The 22,567-nt window shown below is 32.8% G+C and overlaps 2 protein-coding genes and 1 pseudogene across 4 annotated transcripts; 2 read left to right on the top strand and 1 right to left on the bottom strand.

The window, feature by feature from the left end:
* Positions 1 to 44: 44 nt before the first annotated feature.
* On the top strand, positions 45 to 1,583 carry LOC120181783 (annotated as a pseudogene).
* Positions 783 to 16,816, top strand: LOC120181780 (F-box protein FBW2-like). Of its 3 annotated transcripts, none has more exons than XM_039186841.1 (5): positions 783 to 786; positions 11,264 to 11,266; positions 14,544 to 14,659; positions 15,208 to 15,549; positions 15,886 to 16,816. In XM_039186841.1, exons 4-5 carry the CDS (start codon positions 15,242 to 15,244, stop codon positions 16,538 to 16,540), a joined length of 963 nt encoding a protein of 320 aa, XP_039042772.1. In that variant the 5' UTR covers positions 783 to 786; positions 11,264 to 11,266; positions 14,544 to 14,659; positions 15,208 to 15,241; the 3' UTR covers positions 16,541 to 16,816. The 3 variants fall into 3 exon arrangements, with proteins under 3 accessions (XP_039042772.1, XP_039042771.1, XP_039042773.1); XM_039186840.1 differs by having other exon boundaries at positions 15,196 to 15,549; XM_039186842.1 differs by lacking the exon at positions 783 to 786 and having other exon boundaries at positions 15,219 to 15,549.
* LOC120181779 (linamarin synthase 1-like) lies at positions 1,618 to 3,335 on the bottom strand. Its single transcript, XM_039186839.1, has 2 exons — positions 2,756 to 3,335; positions 1,618 to 2,649 (listed from the first exon to the last, which is right to left on the bottom strand). The coding sequence occupies exons 1-2, from the start codon at positions 3,258 to 3,260 to the stop codon at positions 1,715 to 1,717; spliced, it is 1,440 nt and encodes a 479-aa protein (XP_039042770.1). The 5' UTR covers positions 3,261 to 3,335; the 3' UTR covers positions 1,618 to 1,714.
* Positions 16,817 to 22,567: the final 5,751 nt, after the last annotated feature.

Below are 22,567 nucleotides of genomic sequence, written 5' to 3'. Positions count from 1 at the left end.
GAACACAAACATCGTGGATTGAAACCAACATTTTTGACATTTACTTCCCATATCCAGAAAAACCTTTCAGTGGTCCGCCTGCAAACGCTAAACCACCAACCGACTCTTCAATTTATAGATTTTCTCACCCAGTAAAAAAGAATGGAGTTCATTCATTCCCTTCCATGATTATGTCCTACAAACCGAAACCCAGGAGCAAGCGATAACTTCATAATATGGTCAAGTGTTTCAGCTTCACCGCAACGCGGGATTCGTGCTTCCCCTACAGCTTCTCCAACGTCAGTCTCCGATCATCGACGACGGTCCTCGGTGACGGAACCGTCATGCACGTCTGGGTCCTGAAATCCCATTCCCAGTCCAAGCCGACTTTAGCCCTCATCCACGGCTTTGGAGTCAACGCAATGTGGCAATGGAACGACTTCGTTTCACCCATCATCTCCCGCTTCAAAGTCTACGTCCCGGACCTCCTCTTCTTCAGCGGCTCCTACACGACCCGACCCGAAAGGTCGGAGCAATTCCAGGCCCGGTGCGTGATCCGGGTCATGGAGGCCCTCGGTGTTGTCACCGCGATGAACGTCGTCGGGATCAGCTATGGCGGGTTCGTGGGTTACAGCATGGCGGCGCAGTTTAACGACAGGATCGAGAAGCTGGTGCTATGCTGCGTGGGGTGTGTTTGGAAGATAAAGACATAGAAGAAGGGATGTTCAAAGTGGAGAACGTGGATGAAGCTGTTGATATTCTGTTGGCCCAAAAGCCAGATAAGCTTAGAGAGTTGATGAAGATCTCGTTTCACAAGCCTACTCAAAGACTTCCCTCCTGCTTTCTAAAGGACTTCATCCATGTGAGTCAAATTACCCGAATTCATTTGAACCCATCAGTTCATCAATTTCTAATTCTGTCGATCGAACCGCAGGTCATGTGTACAGAGCACTATGAAGAGAGAAAAGAATTGATCCTAGTACTACACAAGGACAAAATTTTCAGATCTTCCAAACATAACCCAGGTTATTGTTTCTTGAAATATTGGTGATTATTTAACACATATCTGAACATGATTACCATCTTTATTTGAGCCTCTACATATATTGTTGTATTGTGCAGCCAGCGGTGATTATCTGGGGAGAACACGACCAGATATTCCCTTCGGAGTTGGGATACAGATTGAAAAGGTCAGGCATTCTCATTCTCGAGTACTATACAAGCATCAAAACCTCAATATCTCTGTTTTTAACCCGTATTCGATTCGGAACATATCTGAACCTTGGTATAGAGATAAAACGTTCTGAAAATCCGAGTAACATAGCTAAAAATCGACTTCCTATAATGGCCGTGTAACGCAGGCATCTGGGAGAGAATGCAGAACTAGTGATCATAAAGAATGCAGGGCATGCCGTCAATGTCGAGAAACCCAAAGAGCTACACAAGCCTTTGATATCCGCCCTTATTGATCCGATCTCTCCGGCTAAACCGGGACGCTACCGCACAGGCAGCAAAACAGATTGAAAGGTACGCAAAAAACTAAATATAATCCACCAATTGCTGGTTTTATTATGTAGGAAACAAACTTACAAAGTACTATTATTACTCGGGCTATTTTTCCCTCTAAGATACATTTATTTGATAGATTCGAACACGAGTACTAAGATATGGCGACGTAATGATATAAAGTGAAATTATGGATTTGTTTAAATCCGACAATCACGCATGATTCTTCTTAATCGAGACATGCACAGAGAACTTGTTCGATGAATTTGTCGAAATTATTGTAAGAAGATCCTGCGACATCGGTGGCAACTTCAGCTTTGTTCTTCCAATCCAGGGCCTTGTCCTTCATCTTCTTCCCGTTTTCACCTCCTATCATTTCTTTCACAAGAGCCTCAACATCGTTCCGGTTCACATCAGGGTTAACTTCCATGCCAATGCCCCACGTGGTGCATGCAAATCGACAATTCGTTTGTTGTTCGGCAAAGAAGGGCCAACAAATCACAGGCACACCTCTCGAAATGGATTCCAGCGTCGAGTTCCATCCGCAGTGCGTGAGAAAAGCCGCAACGGATCGATGGGACAACACGAGATCTTGAGGACACCAGCTCCCGATGAACCCTCGGTCCTTAACCTCCTCGAAGAACTCTTTAGGAAGAACAGCTGATTCCCCCATCACAACATCAGGTCTCACGATCCATAAAAAAGGGTGCTTGCTGTTTGCGAGCCCCCAAGCGAACTCTTTGAAATGATAATCGGACATCACAGTTATACTCCCATAATTCACATAAACCACGGATTTTGGTTCCCTTTGATTCAACCATTCGATGCAGTTGCTGTCTTCTTTCCACAAGCTCGAACTCAGAGAGATTAATCGGCTTTCAGGGACATGTCTGCTAAGCAAATTCAATGGACCCAAGGTATAAATACGTGGGAATTTGGCAACAATGGCGTCCAACACCTCGTGTTCTAACTCATCGAATGTGTTGAAGATGATCGTTGAAGATTTAAAGCAGTTTCGAGCTTCGGACCCCAAGAAATCAAACATTATATCATTGGGATCCGTTGTTCTTATAAAGCTTGGGATATCCTTGAGCCTCATGTTACTCATACCAGGGATCCAATCTATCGGTGTGTCTAGAGTGCCATCGTTGATGAAATTTTCGTCTGGAAAAGAAATCTCATATCACGTGAATATGATATAAATATGCAAATGTTTAATGATCTTTCGATCGTCACATGATAAAAATATACGAATTTAGGGATATGTCACCTTCGAATGGAACAATGCCTCTTTGAAGCAGTTCACTATACTGCAAATAACCCATGAAACCACAAGCCGAGGCAGTCCAAAAGTGGAACTCAGGTATCCCAAGCAATCGACCAGCTTCAATAGCAAACCCCATAATGCCATCCGCGATGATGCAACCAACAGGCGGTACGTCCGAAGAGTTCAACTTAGCCAAAAGCTCCAAAAACGGCGCCAAGCAATTCTTCCTCGTCGAATCGCATAACGAGGGGACGTCCTGAGTCGCGTCTCGTTCGGACTGCGGTAGACCGTCGGGTATCGATTCGAACCTGAAATCCGGCAAACCTTTCATGGCTTCGGCACCTTTGGATCGAACCAGGCGTCTGTGGTTGAACTCGGTGTTGACGAAGGTTATGTGGAAGCCTCTAGAGTGTATGAGCTTAGCTAACTGCATCATTGGGTTAACATGGCCTTGAGCAGGAAATGGAATACAAACAACATGGGGTTTTTGTGCTTCAGTTGAACCCATCTTTGTCGAATAGTATGAGAACGAATCAAAGCTTATAACTTAAGCTCGTAAGTAAACTTCCTAGTTTAAGTTTTATAAGCAAACTTCCTAGTTCAAGATTTATAAGCTCCAATAATTGAGGACAAGAAAAAAATGCGTGGGTGTACTATTATTATTCATTTTTTTTTGGCTTAAATACATCATTACCCCTAAAGTTTAAATCGTTCTTCGTCTGCTCTAAACAGTGAACTCCGTTAAAAATAGCAAGGGTAAATTATAAATTTAGTCATTCAATCATTCTAACAGTTCTGTTTTTGGTCCTTTATTATTTTGTTTTTCAAAATCATCACTAATCTTAAATTTTTATTCCGTTTTACTCACCTAACCCGATTCAATTTATTTTATAAACTTGTAATATGTAAAATTAGCACATAAAATATAATAATATTAGAAAGCTTTTGTTTTTTGGTGTTCTCCCTTAAAATTGTTCATTGAAGTTCCCAGGAGAGCATTTGGTGGTGGAATGCTTTGAACAAGACTGTGTGAACTGGTGAAGAAGCAGAAGCAGAGTTTTCAACACCAAGCCCCCCTTCGAGTTCATGTTTTGAAGTTCTCAACTCCAGGTCAACCAAGAACAGCGAACTCAGCAACAATAGCCAACTGTGGTAGACAAGGCAACAACTTGGGGTTGTCCTCGCCTTTGAAGCAAACGATGTAACAATTTAAACATTAGGGGATAAAACGTCTCGAAAAATACTTTGGGGACAACTCGATACAAAAGGTATACTTTAGGGGGCAATGATGCATTTAAGCCTTTTTTTTCAAATTAATTTTGTATTTTGAGTTTTTATATTTTGTATAACTATTAGTGTCCAATAAGAAACAATCTTTCCAATCTAATTATTTTCATCCATAACTATTAGTGTTTGGTTTGGGGAATGTGAGATTCTCATGGGAATGGTTTGGGGAATGTGAGATTCCCATGGGAATGGTTTGGGGAATGTGAGATTCTCATGGGAATAGAATCCATATTCCAATGTTTGGTTGGTCGGGAATGTCATTCCCGGTAATCTTATATTACCAATAGTGAATTTTTTGGAGTATATTATCGGGAATGTCATTATCTCACTTTCCTTAGGTATTGTTGGATTACCGACGTTTTGGACTAAAATGCCCTTAAAAAAAATTATTTCAAAAATATCCTTATTATGTCATTGAATAATAAAAATTTTACGAATGTTAAATTACAAATTTCTCCTTAAATTATTTTAGATTTACAAAAAAATCTATAATTAAAATTTTATATGAAGTTCAAGGGTTAAAATAAAATTTTAACCTTTCATTAAACTTTTTTATATTTTAAATTTTGTAAAAAAATTATATAAATTTTATGAATTTAAATTTTTTAAAGAAAATATATAAATATTTTCCAACTTGTTAAAAAACAAATATATAATAAGGACAATTTGGTCAAATATACATTCCAATAACCTTTTATTCATTTAACCAAACACGGTAATCTTACATTCCTGCTAAATCAACCAAACACAAAATACAACATTCTCAATAATCCTATTCCCTGGTAATTTTTTATTCTCACTGATAATCTTACATTCCGTGAACCAAACGCACTCTAAGTTTTTGAAAAAAAAATGAAAGTTCGGTTATTAAAACGGACCAAAATTGATAGTTTATATACTAAACGCGTAAAGTTTTTAACATCGAGACACTAAAATGAAACAAAAACTAAATTTTATGTATGATTTTTAAAAAAATAAAAGTTCAGATACTTAAATGAATCAAAACTGATAGTTTACATACTAAATTAGTAGTTTACCCAAATTTTAATAGTTAGTCTGACCACACTAACCGATAAGTAGGGAAAAGTAAACATCTTTCACTTTATTTGACTTTAAAAGCACATTTTTTGTGGATTCCATAATGCATATCTTCCACAAGGTTACGTCGCCGATTGGAATTTGATGGTGCACTTGCCGGTCATGTGGTTCTAGTTGTACCAATCAGAGACTAATGATGATTAAAACTTTGATTAAAACAACAAAATATCTATTTATCAGATATTTTTGTTAAACAAAATAGATTTATCCATGCCAGACACCAAATGACTGGCTGTAATAAGATGGCATCATCATGTGGGTATTGTTTCATAGGCATATACATAAATTTGTCACGTTTAAGGTTTATATATTTTTATTTTTATTTTTATTTTAAAAAATAATAATAAAATTACTTTTTAATATCCGCAATCCAATAAAGTTTTAATGATTTTAGAGTGGATGGCTGACAAATCATAGGATAATTTTTATGTATTTCATATTTAAATATTCGAATTATTAAAAGTTATAAAATATATTTTAATTATAGAATATTATTTTATTTTATTTAAATTTAAAAGTTATAAGATAATATTCGACTATTAAAATATATTTATTTATCAGTTATTTTTTAGAAAACAGAATTATCTAGACCAAACACTAGATGACTGGCTGTAATGAAGTGTCAGAATGTAAGCCAGATTGGAGTCTGCTGATGACACAATCCTTTGGATTTCAAAATGGAGTGTTATCGTCACGTGGGTACTGTTTCATAGACAAACGGCAGGATCGAGCAATTTTAAATATTATATATGTATATATATATAAAGATAGAATAATAATTTATACAGGTTGGGTCGGGTTATTTTTTTCGCTATAAACCTGGTTCCGTCCCACCTGGATCTCCAATATTTAAAAGAAACTGCCCTTATAAGGTCGGGTCGAGATTCGTTGGGTTCGAGTTTTTGACCATTCTTATTAGAGGTATTTATTTTTGTTTTTTTCACTTTTATCTTATGAATTATTTATTTATACTCGAAAAAAACTAGCATTCCTAAAATTAAAATGTTTTTATTTTTAACAATTTAAAATATATACTTTAAAATTAATAAAACAAAATGTTACAAAATATGTATGATCACATTTCAATTAAAAACAAAATCTATATTAAGAATAATATTTTTTATTATTTGTATAAGCAGGTGGTTAATGGGGGCCATTAGGCAAGTGTCGGTTACTACAGCGTCAGAAGACTTGTCATATGAGATTACGTAAGAGAATACGATTTCTACAATAAAAGTGAAAATGCCGGCGAAATTAATATACGAATAAAAAAATATTATCGATTTTGTTATTATTTAATCGGAAACATTATTATTTCTATTGGTTTTGTTATTATTGTGCACTTTATCGGATTTGGTAAAGCGTTATCGGTTTTATTAATTTTTCTATTGATTTTGTTATTGTCGGGCACTTTTACCGGAAATGTTAAAAAAATTAACGTTTTAGATAAAAATAATAATGTTTTAGGTAATTTTTTTTATCCGTTTTGTTATTTAAATAATAATAAAACCAGTAATGTCTTATTTTAGCTTTATATTAAGGTATTGCATTGTAGAACTTTCCCAATAAAAGAATAGTTCAAGTGTCTTTATATCAGATTATCACCTTCATTTAACGGTTTTTTTACCTAAATATTATCCTGACAATTCAAATAATAATTACTTATCAAACACTTTTTTTTAAATTTTATCAATATAATATTTTTTTTGACAAGACGCAAATCATCATTCGTATCTTATTTGAGCTGACGCCAGCTCAGATAAAGTGTGAATAAATGATGAAAAGGGTCATGTGTGCCAGAGAATTAGGAGTTCCTATCGTAATGCATGACTACTTAATAGGTGGGTTCACTGCAAATACTAGCTTGGCTCATTATTGTCGAGATAACGGTTTACTTCTTCACATCCACCGCACAATGCACACAATTATTGATAGACAGAAGAATCATGGTATGCACTTTCGTGTACTAGCTATTAGTACGAGCTAGCACCACTTCATGAAAGGCGTGAATGGTCATCTACGCCTTCTCTAAGTTGGCGCCTTCTCTGAGTTAGCGCCACGTAGTGATAGGCACGAATCAACATCCGCGCCTTAGCGGGGTTTTGTCAGAGCTGGCTCCACTTAAGGGAAGGCGCGGATCGTCGTCCGCGCCTTAGCATTTAAAAAAACATGCTTTAAAAAGTCAAAAGAATAAAATTATAGGGACTAACATTGTAATTTAATACATATTAGTTTCATGAGTTAAAGAGTTTAATGAGATTAGCTTATACAGACATATTGAAATGTTTTAGTTATATTTTTTGATAATGTGAGATATTAGGGTTAGCTTAATAGCCCTGTTAGATATCTTGTGATAACTCCAAATTTACTATTATTGTTTCGAAATTAAATGAACCTCTGAAAACAATTTTACCATAATTTTTCACTGTTATTGTTTTTACCATAATCTTCCACTTAGAAAAATTTCAAAGCAAAGAAAACTTGTTTTCCGAATTGAAACATTCATGCATGCTTTAGCAACTAGAACATGGTGAAAAAAAGAAAGAAAGAACAAAACAAATATCAAGTGAATATTGCAAAAACAAACCAACCAAAAGAAGAAGAAGAAGAAAAAAGCTTTACATGGAATTTTTGTGATCAAAGCGCAAAAAAACACCATAAGACCACCCATAACTGCAACAAAAGAATCTTTAGTGTTCGCTTTAACGTTGAACTCATCCTTTCTTTCCCTTTTAGTTTTTAGCTTTTATCTTGCATTGTCAAAAAACATAACATAAATACTCTAATATGCCTATATAAGCTTACCTCATTAAAATCTTCAACTCATGGAATTAATATGTATTTAATTACGATGTTAGTTCCTATAATTTTATTTTTTTAATTTTTTAAAGTATATTTTTATAAATGCTAAGGCGCAGATGGTGATCTGGCATGTCTCTATGTGGCGCCAGCTCGGATAAGGCGCGGATGCTTTCATGACGTGGTGCCAGCTCGGACAAAATCCTGCAAAGCTTGGAAGAAATGGTGCTAAATCGATAAAATTTAAAGAAAAGGTGCCTAAAAGGTAATTATTACTTATAAGGATTATATTTCAATAAAAAAGCCTCATTTAACGGTCTTGTTTCCCAATTTTATTTTCATTTTCTCTTTATAAATTGGGTAAATTAAATCATTCTTCACTAAACTATACTCTCTTTTCTATTTTGCTTGTTGTACTTTTAGTTTTTCTAATTTACTCACTGAACTTTTGAATGCTCCCGTTTTAATCTCTCATAATTATTTTATTATTATTTTGGTATGACATGGTATTTAATATAAAATATTTAAAATTATGTGTTTAGGAAATTTTAGGGTAAATTATGCGTTTAGTTTTTGTTTTATTTTAATACTACCGTTCAAAATTTAATGTCAAGTTTTTGAAAAAATAAAAGTTTCGGTACTAAAACGAACCAAAATTGATAGTTTATATATTAAACGCATGAAGTTTTTAAGAGCGAGACACAAAAATGAAACAGAAACTAAATTTTAGGTATGATTTTGAAAAACAATAAAAGTTTATATACTAGAATGGATTAAAACTAATAGTTTATATACTAAATACGTAGTTTACCCAAATTTTAATAGTTAGTCTAACCACACTCTGGATAAGTAAACATCTTTCACTTCTTTTGACTTTAAAAGCACATTTTGTGTGGATTCCATAATCCATATATTCCACAAGGATACGTTGCCTTTTTGGAATTTGCTGGTGCACTTGCCGGTTCATGTGGTTCTAGTTGTACCAATCAGGCAGTAATGATGATTAAAACTTTGATTAAAACAACAACAAAATATATATTTATCATATATTTTTACTAAAAAATATATATTTATCCATGCCAGACACCAAATGGCTGGCTGTAATAAATTTATACCGGATTGGGTCGGGTTGATTTTTTTCACCTTAAACCCAGCTCCGTCCCGCCTGACTCCTTAAATTTAAAAGAAACTGCCGTTATAAGGTCAGGTTGAGATTCGTTGGGTTCTAGTATTTTGACCATTCTTATTAGAGGTATTTATTTTCATTTTTTTCACTTTTATCTTATGAATTATTTATTTATACTCGGAAAAAATTAGCATTCTTAAAATTAAAATGTTTTTATTTTTAATAATTTAAAATATATACTTTAAAATTAATAAAACAAAGCGTTACAAAATATGTATGATCACATTTCAATTAAAAACAAAAACTATATTAAGAATAGTATTTTTTATTATTTGTATAAGCAGATGGTTAATAGGGACAACTGGACAAGTGCTGGTTACTGTAGCGTCAGAAGACTTGTCATATGAGATTACGTAAGAGAATACGATTTCTACAATAAAAGTTTAGTCCAATGTCTTTATATATTCTCCCCTTCATTTAACGGTCTTGTTTTCCAACTTTATTTTCATTTTCTCTTTATAAATTAGGTAAATTGCATTATTATTTTTTGCTCAACTATATTCTCTCTCATATTTTAATTATCGTACTTTTAGTTTTTCTAATTTACTATCTTAACTTTTGAATGCTCTTGTTTTAATCATTCCTAATTATTTTATTGTTATTCTGATATGACATGGTATTTAATATTATTATTTAATATAAAATAATTAAAAATATAAAATATAAACAGAAGGTGGTCGGACGCCACAACTGGACATTGTAGACGGTGGTCGTTTAGTCCTAAATTTTATGGGTCGGTTCGTTTCTACCCCATAGTCAATCTTTAATTTATGGACTTCGGAGCAAGTTCCGACAAAATAGAAGTCGGAGTCGGACTTACAGTGTCGAGGTGAAGTAACCCATGGAATTTTGGATTGAGCGACCATCATCTATGGCGGTCGACGATGGTCAATTATGGTGTCTAATTACTTTATGTTTTTATTTTATATTTTTAATTATTTTATATTAAATAATGATACCATATCATACGAAATTAATAATAAAATAATTTGGAGTTATCGAAACAAGAACAATTTGAAAGTTCAATAAGTAAATTATGAAAACTAAAAGTACGGTGAACAAAATAGTAGTATAAAGAATATAGTTTAGCGAAAAATTGTGTAATTTACCCTGATAAATTTTGTCTATGCTTAAATTTGTTAACTTTTTTTTTATCAAAATCACAAAATGGAGAAATGGTTGAAATATTGTGTTTGAAAAAAAAGTCTCCAAATAGTTCACTCTATCAATCATGTCCTAGACTATGGTATTTTGTACAATAAATTTAGAAATTTTCAAGATTATTGCACGTCTTCAAATTCACTAACCATCTTTTTTATTTTACAAAGTTGAAGATTCATAGTAATCCATGTGTCTTTCGTCGGAAAAAAACGAAGTCGCGTGATATTCTTTACTTCTTTCACTTAAAACTGTAACAAAGACCTTAGTTTAAGAAATAATACGATAAATGTCCTACGTGGGAAAATATTTTTTTTCCGACTACCATATATGGGCGAGGAATCCATCACAAAATACATACTTTTCTAAAAAAATATTACTAATCTTTATAATTGTAGAAAAAAATATATCATTTGTTTAGGAATATTGGAATGTAAATACCTTCTTTACTTAGGCACGTAGGTAGGTGACAACGGCTCATGTATAGCGTATTCAAAGAGTTGGGCACATGTATTTATGTCCGCCAACGACAGACAATTCAAAGTAAACGAATCTTCAAATTGCCATAAATCCCATTTATTAATTCCAAATAAATGAAGGATTCAAGTACCATAAATCTCATTTACAAATTTTAAAATGATAATCTAAAATTAAATTAGTAAGAGAATTAAAATTTAAAACTAATATTTATGCTCTGAATTTTAATTAGATTGATTTATTTTATAAATTAAAGTGCATTTAATCACAATTACTTGTGATTTTAATATTTGGAATGATTATAAATAATAAATCATATTTGTATTATGAAAATATGGTTGCATAAGACAAGATAATTTTTTGTTTGATAAAAGACAAGATAAATTAAAGAAAAGGATTAAGGGTCAATTTTGCCGACTAGTAAACCTAATCTATCGAATTTCCCTATATTTTCACGTCAATTTAACCCTAAAAGTTATTTAGAGCATTTATCTTAACTTTTGAAGTCTGTTAACCGTTTTGAGTAATAAAACTACGAGTTTTTTACGTGTGTTGATTAAGGGATTAAGTTAAAATATTAATTAATACAATAATTATAACAAATTTCTAATATTTTATTATTTATTTCAGTAAGATTAAGAAATTAGGTCAAATTTATGGGGATTTTTTACTATTGGTTGTCCCTTTTTCCCATATATATGGGGTAAGGGGAGGTAAGATAGTATGTTACCCCCAACACCAGGTTGAGAACAGCTTCCGTAAGAGACCTCCGAATTATGAAATGCCCTCCGTGAGACTCGATCCCACGACCTCAAGGTTAAAAACTTTGTGCTTTACCAACTGAACTGGATGATCATTTGTTTTTTACTATTGTATTTAGTAAATATTTTATCATTTGTTTTTTCAATATACGTCACGTCATCATCAAGCTACGTAAGTAATATTAATTGACTTAAAATTTGTTGGTGTTGATAAACGTAGAAGATTAACGGTTCTGAAAACGATCTTTAGCCTAAAGAAAATTATTCGGTGAAATCGATGAAAACAACAGTATTAAAATAAGATATTCTTAAAAGAAAAATGTAACACAAAACAATGTCTTACTAACTTTACTCGTGTCTTGGTGACTAAAGATGTACAAATAAGATATTCTTCAAGATTGTAGTCTGTCCTTGATTTTGTTCTGCCAACAACCTTACCTCGTCTTCTACCAATGAGGTAACATTCCATTACCATCCTATGGACAGTATTTTCTTTCGTTGTCGTTTTCGTTTCATGACTTTATTCTGATTAATTCAAATAAATTCACGTTACACATTTAATTTTAATAAATGAATCTTTTGATAAAGTTTTTTTTCATACAAAATGATTTAAATATGAGATTTTACTTAAATAATATTAAAATGTTCATCACTTGAATTAGTCTCGATAATACAAAATAGATAAGAAAAGAAGAAAATATATAGGTTTCGATTAATATATTGAATACATATGATGCAAAATAAACACGAGAAAAAATCTATATAATTTATGGTAAGATAAAGGATTTAAAATTTGAATTCAAAGTTTTTCATATTTTAATTTAATTAAAAAATTACAATTGAGTAATTTTTTCATAAAGTATATAATTATATAAAGGATAACTTATGTAGTTTATTTATTTTTCGTAATTTTATTTTGATTTTTAATTGTATTTTTAAAATAAATTATATATAATATTTTATTTTATTTTTATTTTAATCATTCATCATTAAAAAATAAATATAAATGTTGACGTGTTATATATATATTTTTTAATTTTTTCAATTATGATGTGGTATTGCCTTATGGTGATACACCAACATTACCTTTAATTTCTAACGGTGGTGACAAAATAAATATTAAGTATAATTTAAAAAATATATTTAGATGATAAAAATAAAATCGCGTGAATAGATAAGTGACTAAATACGTAATTTATTTTAAGAAAAAATATTATTCGATTCACATAACGTATAAAATGCATTCATTTTAAGTCTTTAATTCTAAAATTATAAATTACTATAAATTATAAACCTTATTTAAAATGATAAAATAAATAAATTAGTAATTTAATATTTATAAAATAATATTTATTTAAAATATTTTTAATAATTTAATAATAAATACTTAAAATCATAATTTTTATAAACAATAATTTGTTTAACTACCGAAAAAAATTAGTTCACACGTAAAACCATCTATGAAGTTCTATGGCACTATTTAATCAAAATAAATTCAATCTATTCTAGAGGTGAGCTAATCGAAGTTTGACTCCCAAATTCTCTTATACATCGGCCTAACTCATAATTTATTCATCTTTACCAAAAAAATAATACTAAAATAGTTGTTAGAATAGTTTTTAAAATATTATATAATTCAAAAGAATCAATTTACCTCGATGATTAAAATAATTATTATTATTTTTAGAGGTCAAAGATTTGAACACTAACGACTGCAGCAGAGTGATTTAACGTTTTATTGTCAAATGATTGAGAGTATTTATAAGGCTTAATATAAAAATAAGTGCATAAACTTTACATCGAAAAATAATTTGGTGCTTAAAGAATTTTTCGTTAAAAATTGATGTCTAATGTTTTCTCAATTATACTTATAGGTACCCACCATTATAATTTTTTTTTTATTTTTTAATAATAGAAATATTAATTTAAAAAAAAAGAAAAAAAGAAAATAAAAACTTAATTTATTTACAAAAAAACCCAAAATTTAATGAAATTATAAAAAAACTTTAAAAACTAAAATCTCTAATTTCAACTCTATTACCAACCGTAGAACGTCGTAGGAGCACTGATGGAGCGACGACGATGATAGAGTTTTGAGCGGAATTGTACAATGGTTCGAATGGTGGTAACGTCGTGGCTTATGAATATCGAGATCGATCGGAATCAACAAAAAATAACGATGGTAGATTAATATCCGACGAATTTTTGAACGATTCTCCAGACAAATGGTAGCCGCTTACGGCGAAAGTCCAATGAAGTCGATGTCGGTGCTAACGACAGTGACAATGATAGTTACAGTCGACCAACCAACGATTATGGAAAGGGGGTAAGAAAAGGGTGGGGTGGGGAGCCTGCTGCGAGGGAGATTTTTTTAATAATAATAAATATTTATATTTTTAAAAAATTTTAAAATAAAATTTTAAAATTATAAAGACTCGACACGTGTCATTTAACAGTTAAATTTAACGCCTGTTACGGTCTAGACACTTAAAAGTGCTCATAGGAAAACATTAGGCACATAATTTTAACTAAAAATTATTTATGAACTAAAATATTTTCGAGACAAATTTGAAACATTTATTTTCAAATTAAGACTATTTAAAACATATAATATTTTATAACCACTCTAACTTAATAAAAAAATATATATTCCTATATAGTACTTTCTTTTTTAGATATAAAGTTTTCTTAAACAATATTAAAATCTTCATAAAAATTATTAACCTTGTAAATTTTATTGCCTGCGCCATCTGGAATCAGATTTCGTTTTCCCTGTTCCGGATTGAGATATGAATTGTTTATGATAAAAATTTAATCAGATTGGATGGAATCAATATTCAAGTTGGGGTCAGAGTGGAGAATCAAAACCCCATTTTTACAGTGTTTTTACCCCAAACCCAAACAACCAAAAATCCCACATTTCTTCACGTTTCTCTCTCTATTTCCATAATTCCATTGCTTTATTTGTTTGGAGTTGCTTTTTTTACCCCCTTGTTCTTTCTGTAGTCTTCTACTGCCACTTAAGCTCTCTCTCCCCCTCTTTGTTATATTTCTTTCAGGTTTCTCTCTCTCTAACCTTTGTTTCTGGCGGATAAACCGGGGTCTTTGCAGATCCGGGAAAACAAAATTACCCATCTTCTGGTAAATTCTTCTTATTCTTTCTTTATCTTTTTTCTTTTTATCTGTAAGGTGTGTGAACTCTGTACATAAATGTTTATTTCTTCTATGTCAGTTCCTTCTTATTTTTTTGTTAAAGATGATATTTTGTTTACATTTTTACAGTGTTACTCGTTTGTCTGAACAGTGATGTCGATGTTCTTGGTTTATTGGATGAATTTTTCTACCTGTTTTGATGCTTTTTTTACTGCCATAATCGGTTTATTTTAGCTGTTTTTCTTTCTTTCTTTCGGTGTATGTTTTATTTTTCACATTTGAACTTTTACGAGGTGCTCTGATTTAGGTTTCTGAAGTTCATCTTCAATCATGTATCTGTTCAGAGCTGGTCTCTTGCAATAGGAATCTCAGATTTTAGTGATTCTGAAAGCTCTTCGTGTGCTAAAAAATGGTTATAATTTAGAACTTCAATTGGTAATTATTCAGGCCCCATATTAATTAGTTTTTGATTACCAATTAGCTTATGTTATCTTCTATTTTAGTTATTTATTTACTGCTTGCAGTTTCATGTTTAGTGATGCTTTAGCAGGAAGGGAAAACAGGGATTTGATGGAAGAGAGTGGCGATTTCAGATGCTGGGGCGAATTGATTCCGGATGCCTTGGGGCTGATTTTCAAGAATCTTTCGCTTCAGGAAATACTTACCGTTGTCCCGACGGTGTGCAAATCATGGCGGAGGGCGGTTACCGGACCGTACTGCTGGCAGGACGTCGACATCGAACAATGGAGCTACCAATGCCGGCCGGAAACCCTTGATCGCATGGTTCAAATGCTGATAACTAGAAGCTCCGGTTCACTCCGGAAGTTTTGTGTTATTGGTCTAGCTAATGACCAGAGCTTTTCATTCATCGCGGATAAGTAAGGGCATACCTTCCGGTCGCAATTTGTTTTATTTACATCGCTTTGGCATGAATTCCATTGCTTCTGCACCGGAAAACACTTGGTTTAATGAGAAAATGCTGGCATTTATTAGCATAGGCAACTAACACTAGACTGAACTAATACATAGTTGGATGAAACTGCTTATCGAAGTTCCGAATCTCGAATAATATCGATCGTAGTGGTGATGAATTAGAATAGGATTGTACTATCAGTGGACAGTGGTCGAATTCTGCATTGTTTAGCTTCTTCATTGCGGATGTTGTAAATTCGATTATTGCCGCCGTTATATGTTTGTTCTTCCTTTGCTTGCAGTGCCAAATCTCTTCAAACTTTACGGCTGCCGAGAAGCGAAATAAGCAATTCGATAGTGGAACAGGTTGCCGGGCGGCTTTCTTCAGTAACTTTCTTGGATGTTAGTTACTGCAGGAACATTGGAGCTCCAGCCCTCGAAGCAATCGGCAAGCACTGTAAGTTACTAACGGGGTTGAGAAGAACAATGCACCCCTTAGAGGTAATCGACAAGGTGTCTCAAGATGATGAGGCCATTGCCATTGCTACAACGATGCCGAAGCTCAAGCAACTTGAGGTGGCATACCTGCTCATTAGCACAGAAGGTGCGCTTAAGGTACTCGAAAACTGCCCCCAGCTTGAATTAATGGATATCCGAGGATGTTGGAATGTGAAGCTAGACGATAATTTCATCAAGAAATTCTCTCGACTGAGAGTTGTCGGACCTCTTGTTGTCGATTATTTGGGGATGAAAGGCTGCGACGATTGTTCAAATTATTCAGGCTCATCCGGTTACTTGGCCTGGGACTTTGTTGCCGGGAACGTAGGTTCTGATTACGACGATGAGATATCAGATGGGGATTGGGAAGATGACCAAAGCATAGAAGACGTGGAAATGAGGTTCTACGACGGTTTTGATTTAGACGACACTGCATTCGATTGGCCCCTCTCCCCTTAAACCTTTCCCCCCTAATCATATTTCATAATTGGCATCGACAAACTGTGTCAAAGCATTTCCACCAATGCTAGACCTCCATTATCGAGTATGAACAAAGCTTTTCCACGAGTGTCTGTAATAAAAACCAGTGATCTGTAGCCAAAAAGGTTCTTTTCCTTTTAATGTTCAAGTAATGCCCCTACAATAATTGATACAATTTCGATGTGGGATTGTAGAGATTGACGTGTTTGCCGACTTCCATGGAAATATCAAAGAAAATGATCAGATTGTGACGGAAAGAGAGAAGGATTTGCCTTCCTTTCTTTTTCCTTCTTTTACTTTAATCTTTTTGACTTGTGTGGATGCTTTACGTTTTTAATGAAGAGAAGAGCTTGAAAAGGTGAATGTTTTGAGGATTGTTTGAGCCTGTTTTTGGTCAATGCTTCATTATTAAGCGAAACCAGTGTCCCCATATCTTCAACTTAAAGAAGAAAGCTTGCCACTCTTGTACTCATTATAATCCCTTCATTTAAAAATGCCATGATTTACCAGTAAAAGAAAAACTCATTTTGGATGGATGGTGAGGGCGTATATGTTCGTTTCTCTAAGTTTTTGTTTGTTGTCCTCTCCAGTTCCAAGGTTTCGTCTTAACTAATCTAGATTGACTCAAATCGTACATATGATTTTTGTGGTTAAATCTTCCGGCGGAGATTTTTTTGCATACATAAAGACTCGAATCTAAAACTTGATTAAGCGATATCGAGCTACTTACCACTTAAACCGATTCGGTTTGTTTGTATGTTTTTTTTTTCTTCGTGTATCGGAGCGTTTTTGTATAACCGTACAAAAAAATCGAATAATACATTACATGTAAATATAAAAATTAGATGCTGAAAATTGTATTAATTTTATTATAAAACTTAAAATTATATTAATATTCATGTAAACTCGAATTGTCTCTCTGTTGCTACTGTGGAGTACGTCGTTAGGGTATTTGAAGTTAAATTATTATTATTATTATTATTATTATTATTTATTATTATTATTATTATTATTATTATTATTATTATTATTATTATTATTATTGTATAACCATACATTACCTTTTCTTAGTAAAATAAAAAGGTAATATTTGGTCAAAATATAATAAAAATATAATATTAAATATAATTTAAAAGATTTAAAAAATAATTAAATGATCAAAATAGAATTATGTAAACGGGTAAAATACATAATTGGTTACTTTCATTTAAGTTTTATAAATCTTTTCTCATTGAATTCAAAAAACATAATGTATGGTCACTTTCGTTTAGCTTTAATTAAGATGTGGTCATTGAATGTTAACAGTCATTAAACTTTTAACGGTTTGCTATCGTGATACGACAAATATATAATATTAAAATTACATCACTTCCACGTAGATAATATATGGATTAAGTTTTGGTTGATTTTCTTTCATATTTGTACATTTTTGCTCACTATATTTAAAAAACATAAGTTTTGATTACTTACATTATCGTTTTATTAAGTTTTGGTTACTTACATTATCGTTTTATTAAGTTTTGATCACTTACGTTATAGTTTCATAAAGTTTTGGTCACTTGGACATTGAATGCCTTTAGTTTGACGATGTTGCCCGTCATTAAAATGATTTAATTTTTATTTCAATCCCTACACTTTAGACAAAATACTAATAATGTCTCTTTTTGTAAAGTCAAATTAGTTTACGAGCAACAGTTCAATTTATCCATTTTTAATAGGTTTTTCTTTCTAACCCTATTGTTGTTCATCTTCTCTCTGTTTCTTCTTTAAACATCTTTGCTCCATTGCTCCATTTGCCTTCTTTCAATGACTCGTGTTGCATTTAAAGAATAATGCAAGATTTCAAACTTCCGGTAAGGCGGTAACTAATAATAACACCACAGGTTTAGAGAAAAATGAGAAGGTAGACTGTTGAAAACATTTTGATATTTCGATATAACAAATTAAGTTAAATGAATTTTAAGATTTTCCAAAATGATTTTCTAAAGTATGTTCGATAAATTTATTCGAATATAAAAACATTACTCCAAATATTTCAAAAATCATTTTTAATCCTTACTTAAGTGTAAAATTAAGTTTTAATCTTAAAACAATTTCAAAATAATCTTTCAAAGTATTTCGAACCATTTCAAACCCAAAATTTCCAGATTGCTCAGAGGGAACCGATTCCCTCCCATAGGGGGTACCGATTCCCCCCTGAATGGTTTGACTCCGAGATTTCCAGAATGCTCGGAGGGAACCGATTCCCCCATAGGGGGTACCGATTCCCCCCTGTTCAACGGTCGAAATATTTGAATTTTACACTTAGGGAACCGATTCCCTATAAGGAGGAACCGATTCCCCCCACGCTCCAAGCTGTTTTATTAATTGTTTTCACACTAAAATGGCTATATTATCTTCATTAATTGTCCCCAACGTTCAGAAGTGATTCAATGTGTATTTAAACAAGTTCTGAAGCCCTTGATCAGTAAGAAATCATAGAGAAACAAGAGAGAAAGCATCAAACACAAAGTTTGTGCAATTCAAGCCAATTTTCATTCAATATTCATTTTGCTTTCAAAGAACACTTATTGTGCTCATTTGTAATTTTCTTTGAGTGTTCTTTTCTTGTTCTAGAATTGTGCAAACATCTTACCTTGCGAGGTTTTCTTGTAAGTTTGCAAATTTGTAATCTTCTCTTTGGGAAAAAGAGTGTTCTCAAGAGTTGGGGTATACTCTTGAGGGAATTGTAAGGTTATCTCTTTGGCCTCAAAAGAAAGAACAAATTAGTGAATTTGTTGGAAAATCCTTAGTGTGGATAGCTAAGGTAGTGGACGTAGACTTTATTTGAGAAAGTCGAACCACTGTAAATCGCTGTGCAATTACTTTCAATTTTCTGCAAAAGCTTCCACAAAAATTTTAATTACCAATTCACCCCCCTCTTGGCCGATTCCGTCAATCGATTAACTCAACAATTGGTATCAGAGCCTAACTCATTTGAAGGTTTTATCGCCTCTTGAGTCGATTCGGGAAGAGTTATATCGATTATTAAAGTCATCAATGGCCTCCGCTTCAAACTTCGACTCCGGTCTCGATTCGATGCCCGTCAACAAGCCTCCTTTCTTCAATGGAGCTAACTATGCCTATTGGAAGAATAGAATGATGTACTTCATTCAAACAAGTGACATGGGAGCATGGAATGCTGTAGAAGAAGGATACATCAAACCTCTCACTCATCCAAGGTTGTGGAGTGAAGGAGAGACAAAAATGTTCCAGCTCAACTCCAAAGCCATCCATATTATTTTTTGTGCTCTTGGACCAGATGAATACGGAAGAGTTTCATCGTGTACAACCGCCAAAGAAATATGGGACAAACTTCAAGTCACACATGAAGGTACAGATGAGGTAAAGAAATCAAAAATTAGTATTCTAACGCATAGATATAAAAATTTCAGGATGAAACCAAATGAAGACATCAAAGCTATGACGGATAGATTTTCAACGATTGTCAATGGTCTCAAATCATATGGAGAGATCATCTCAAATGAAAAGCTTGTGAGGAAGTTAGTCTACTCCCTCCCAAAATCATGGCAATCAAAGAAGACGACAATCATCGAGTCTAAGGACCTATCGTCCTTAACTCTTGAAGAACTTATCGGCTCACTCCTCACTCATGAGATGATGCTCGAAGATGAGGTGGACCTTGATAAAGTTGAAGAGACACCAAAGGAAAAGGAGAAGAAGAAAAATATTGGAGTTGCTCTCAAATCCACAAAAGATGAGAGTGATTCTAATAATGATGATGATGACGAGGAAATGGCATTGTTTGCCAAACGGTTCAGAAAAATGATGAGACCTTACCAAGGAAGAAAATTCAAACGAAACGAAGGACTCAAAAATGAACCAAAAGAGAATGATCCAATCATTTGCTATGAATGCAAAAAGCCGGGGCATGTCAAATATGATTGCCCACAATTGAAGAAAAAGGGTCAATCAAAGAATAAGCACAAGGCTCATGTGGCTACATGGAGCGATGAAGAAAGTTCCGATGAAGAGGAACAAGAAGTAGCAAACTTGTGCTTGATGGCATTCGGGGAAGATTCTAAGGTAACCTCTAACTCATCCGATTTTGATGATTTATCTTATGATGAGTTATTTGAGGAGTACAATGGGTTGGCTTCGGATTCTGAGAAATTATTTTTAAAATATAAAAATGATGTTTCAAAATTGAAAAATGAAAACAAACTCATATCCAAAACCAACAACGATCTTGAAAGTAAAATCAAAGATTTGCAAATCAAACTAGAAGAGTTTGAAAAGAAAAATTTAGATTTGTAAAATTTACTTTCAAAGATCAATGATGATCATCAAAAGAAAATTGATGATCTTAAAACTTCTTTTGATAAAGTTGGAACAAAACATTTTGAAAGAGGTGGAAATTCAAAATCCAACTTTGTTAGAAAAAGTTTTAGAAACTACAATCATAGAGGTCCCCAAAGAACCTCTAATGGAAAAATCATTAGAAGTATGTGGGTTCCTAAAGAACTCATTACTACTAAAGATAAAAATATCCTACACAAATGGATACCTAAGGGGACTAGGATTTTGGAAACTAATGAATATGGACCCAAAAGAATTTGGGTACCAAAAATCAAAAATTAATCTATGTTTGTAGGGAAATGAGCATTGCTACAAGGCACGGGAAACAAATTCAAACTCATGGTACCTTGATAGTGGATGCTCAAGACATATGACCGGAGACAAAAGCCGGTTCATTGAGCTTAACGCCAAAAATGGAGGAGAAGTGACTTTTGGAGACAATTCAAAAGGTCACATTGAAGGTATTGGTACAATAGGTAATACCTCTTCCATACAAATTAAGAATGTTTTATATGTGAATGGATTAAAGCATAATCTTTTGAGTATTAGTCAATTATGCGATAAAGGATTCAATGTCTTATTTGAAATTAATGATTGTAAAGTTATTGACATTGCATCTAATCGGATTATGCTTATTGGTCATAGAATAGGAAACATTTACATGGTGCATTTAGATTCTATTGATATGACTAATTTATGCCTAGTTGCTAAGGTGAGCATGATAGTTGGTTATGGCATAGGAGACTAGGTCATGCTAGTATGAGTGTTTTGCAACGGTTAATTCAAGGAGACTTAGTAAGAGGGTTGCCTAAGCTTAAATTTGATAATGATAAAATCTGTGATGCTTGTGCTAAAGGAAAACAAAAACGAGTTTCTTTTAAATCTATTAATGATGTATCAACTAGTAGAGTATTACAATTGATCCATTTATATCTTTTTGGGCCAACTAGAACTACTAGCTTGGGAGGAAAACAATATGCTTTTGTCTTGGTAGATGACTATTCTAGATACACTTGGGTTCTATTCTTAAGTACTAAAGATGAAGCATTAGAAAATTTCATCACATTTTCAAAAATAATCCAAAATGAAAAAGGTTACTCTATCACTAGTGTTAGAAGTGATCATGGAACTGAATTTTGAAAATCTTGGATTCATTGAGTTTTGTAATTCTAATGGTATTAGCCATAATTTTTCAGCACCTAGAACCCCTCAACAAAATGGAGTTGTTGAGAGGAAAAATAGAACTTTAGAAGAAATGGCTAGAACCATGCTTTATGAAAATAATTTGCCAAAATATTTTTGGGCGGAAGCCACAAATATCGCTTGTTATGTTGTAAATCGAGTAATGATTAGGCCAATTTTAAAGAAAACTCCATATGAAATTCTCAAAAATAAAAAGCCTAACATTAGCTATTTTCATCCTTTTGGATGTAAATGTTTTGTTTTAAACAACGGTAAAGAAAAATCTTGGCAAATTTGATGCTAAAAGTGATGAAGGAATTTTTCTGGGTTATTCCTTAAATTCTAAAGCTTATCGTGTATTTAATAAAAGAACTTTAGTTGTAGAAGAGTCTATACATGTTGTTTTCGATGATAATCCCCTTCCGAGGAAGGATTCTTCTGTTAATGATGATGTAGGTATTGTAC

Source organism: Hibiscus syriacus, unplaced genomic scaffold (genome assembly GCF_006381635.1).
Source record: "Hibiscus syriacus cultivar Baekdansim isolate YM2019G1 unplaced genomic scaffold, ASM638163v2 tig00112530_pilon, whole genome shotgun sequence".
NCBI lineage: Eukaryota > Viridiplantae > Streptophyta > Magnoliopsida > Malvales > Malvaceae > Hibiscus > Hibiscus syriacus.
The sequence above is the reverse complement of the archived record's forward strand: the minus strand, read 5'-3'. Positions and strand labels throughout refer to the sequence as shown.

Coding starts and splice junctions, on each gene's coding strand:
- LOC120181779 (XM_039186839.1), bottom strand. CDS start 3,260: ATGGGTTCAACTGAAGCACAAAAACCCCATGTTGTTTGTATTCCATTT. Junction 2,650..2,755: donor AGGCATTGTTCCATTCGAAG/GTGACATATCCC, acceptor TTTCTTTTCCAG/ACGAAAATTTCATCAACGAT.
- LOC120181780 (XM_039186840.1), top strand. CDS start 15,200: ATGTTTAGTGATGCTTTAGCAGGAAGGGAAAACAGGGATTTGATGGAA. Junction 15,550..15,885: donor TTTTCATTCATCGCGGATAA/GTAAGGGCATAC, acceptor CTTTGCTTGCAG/TGCCAAATCTCTTCAAACTT.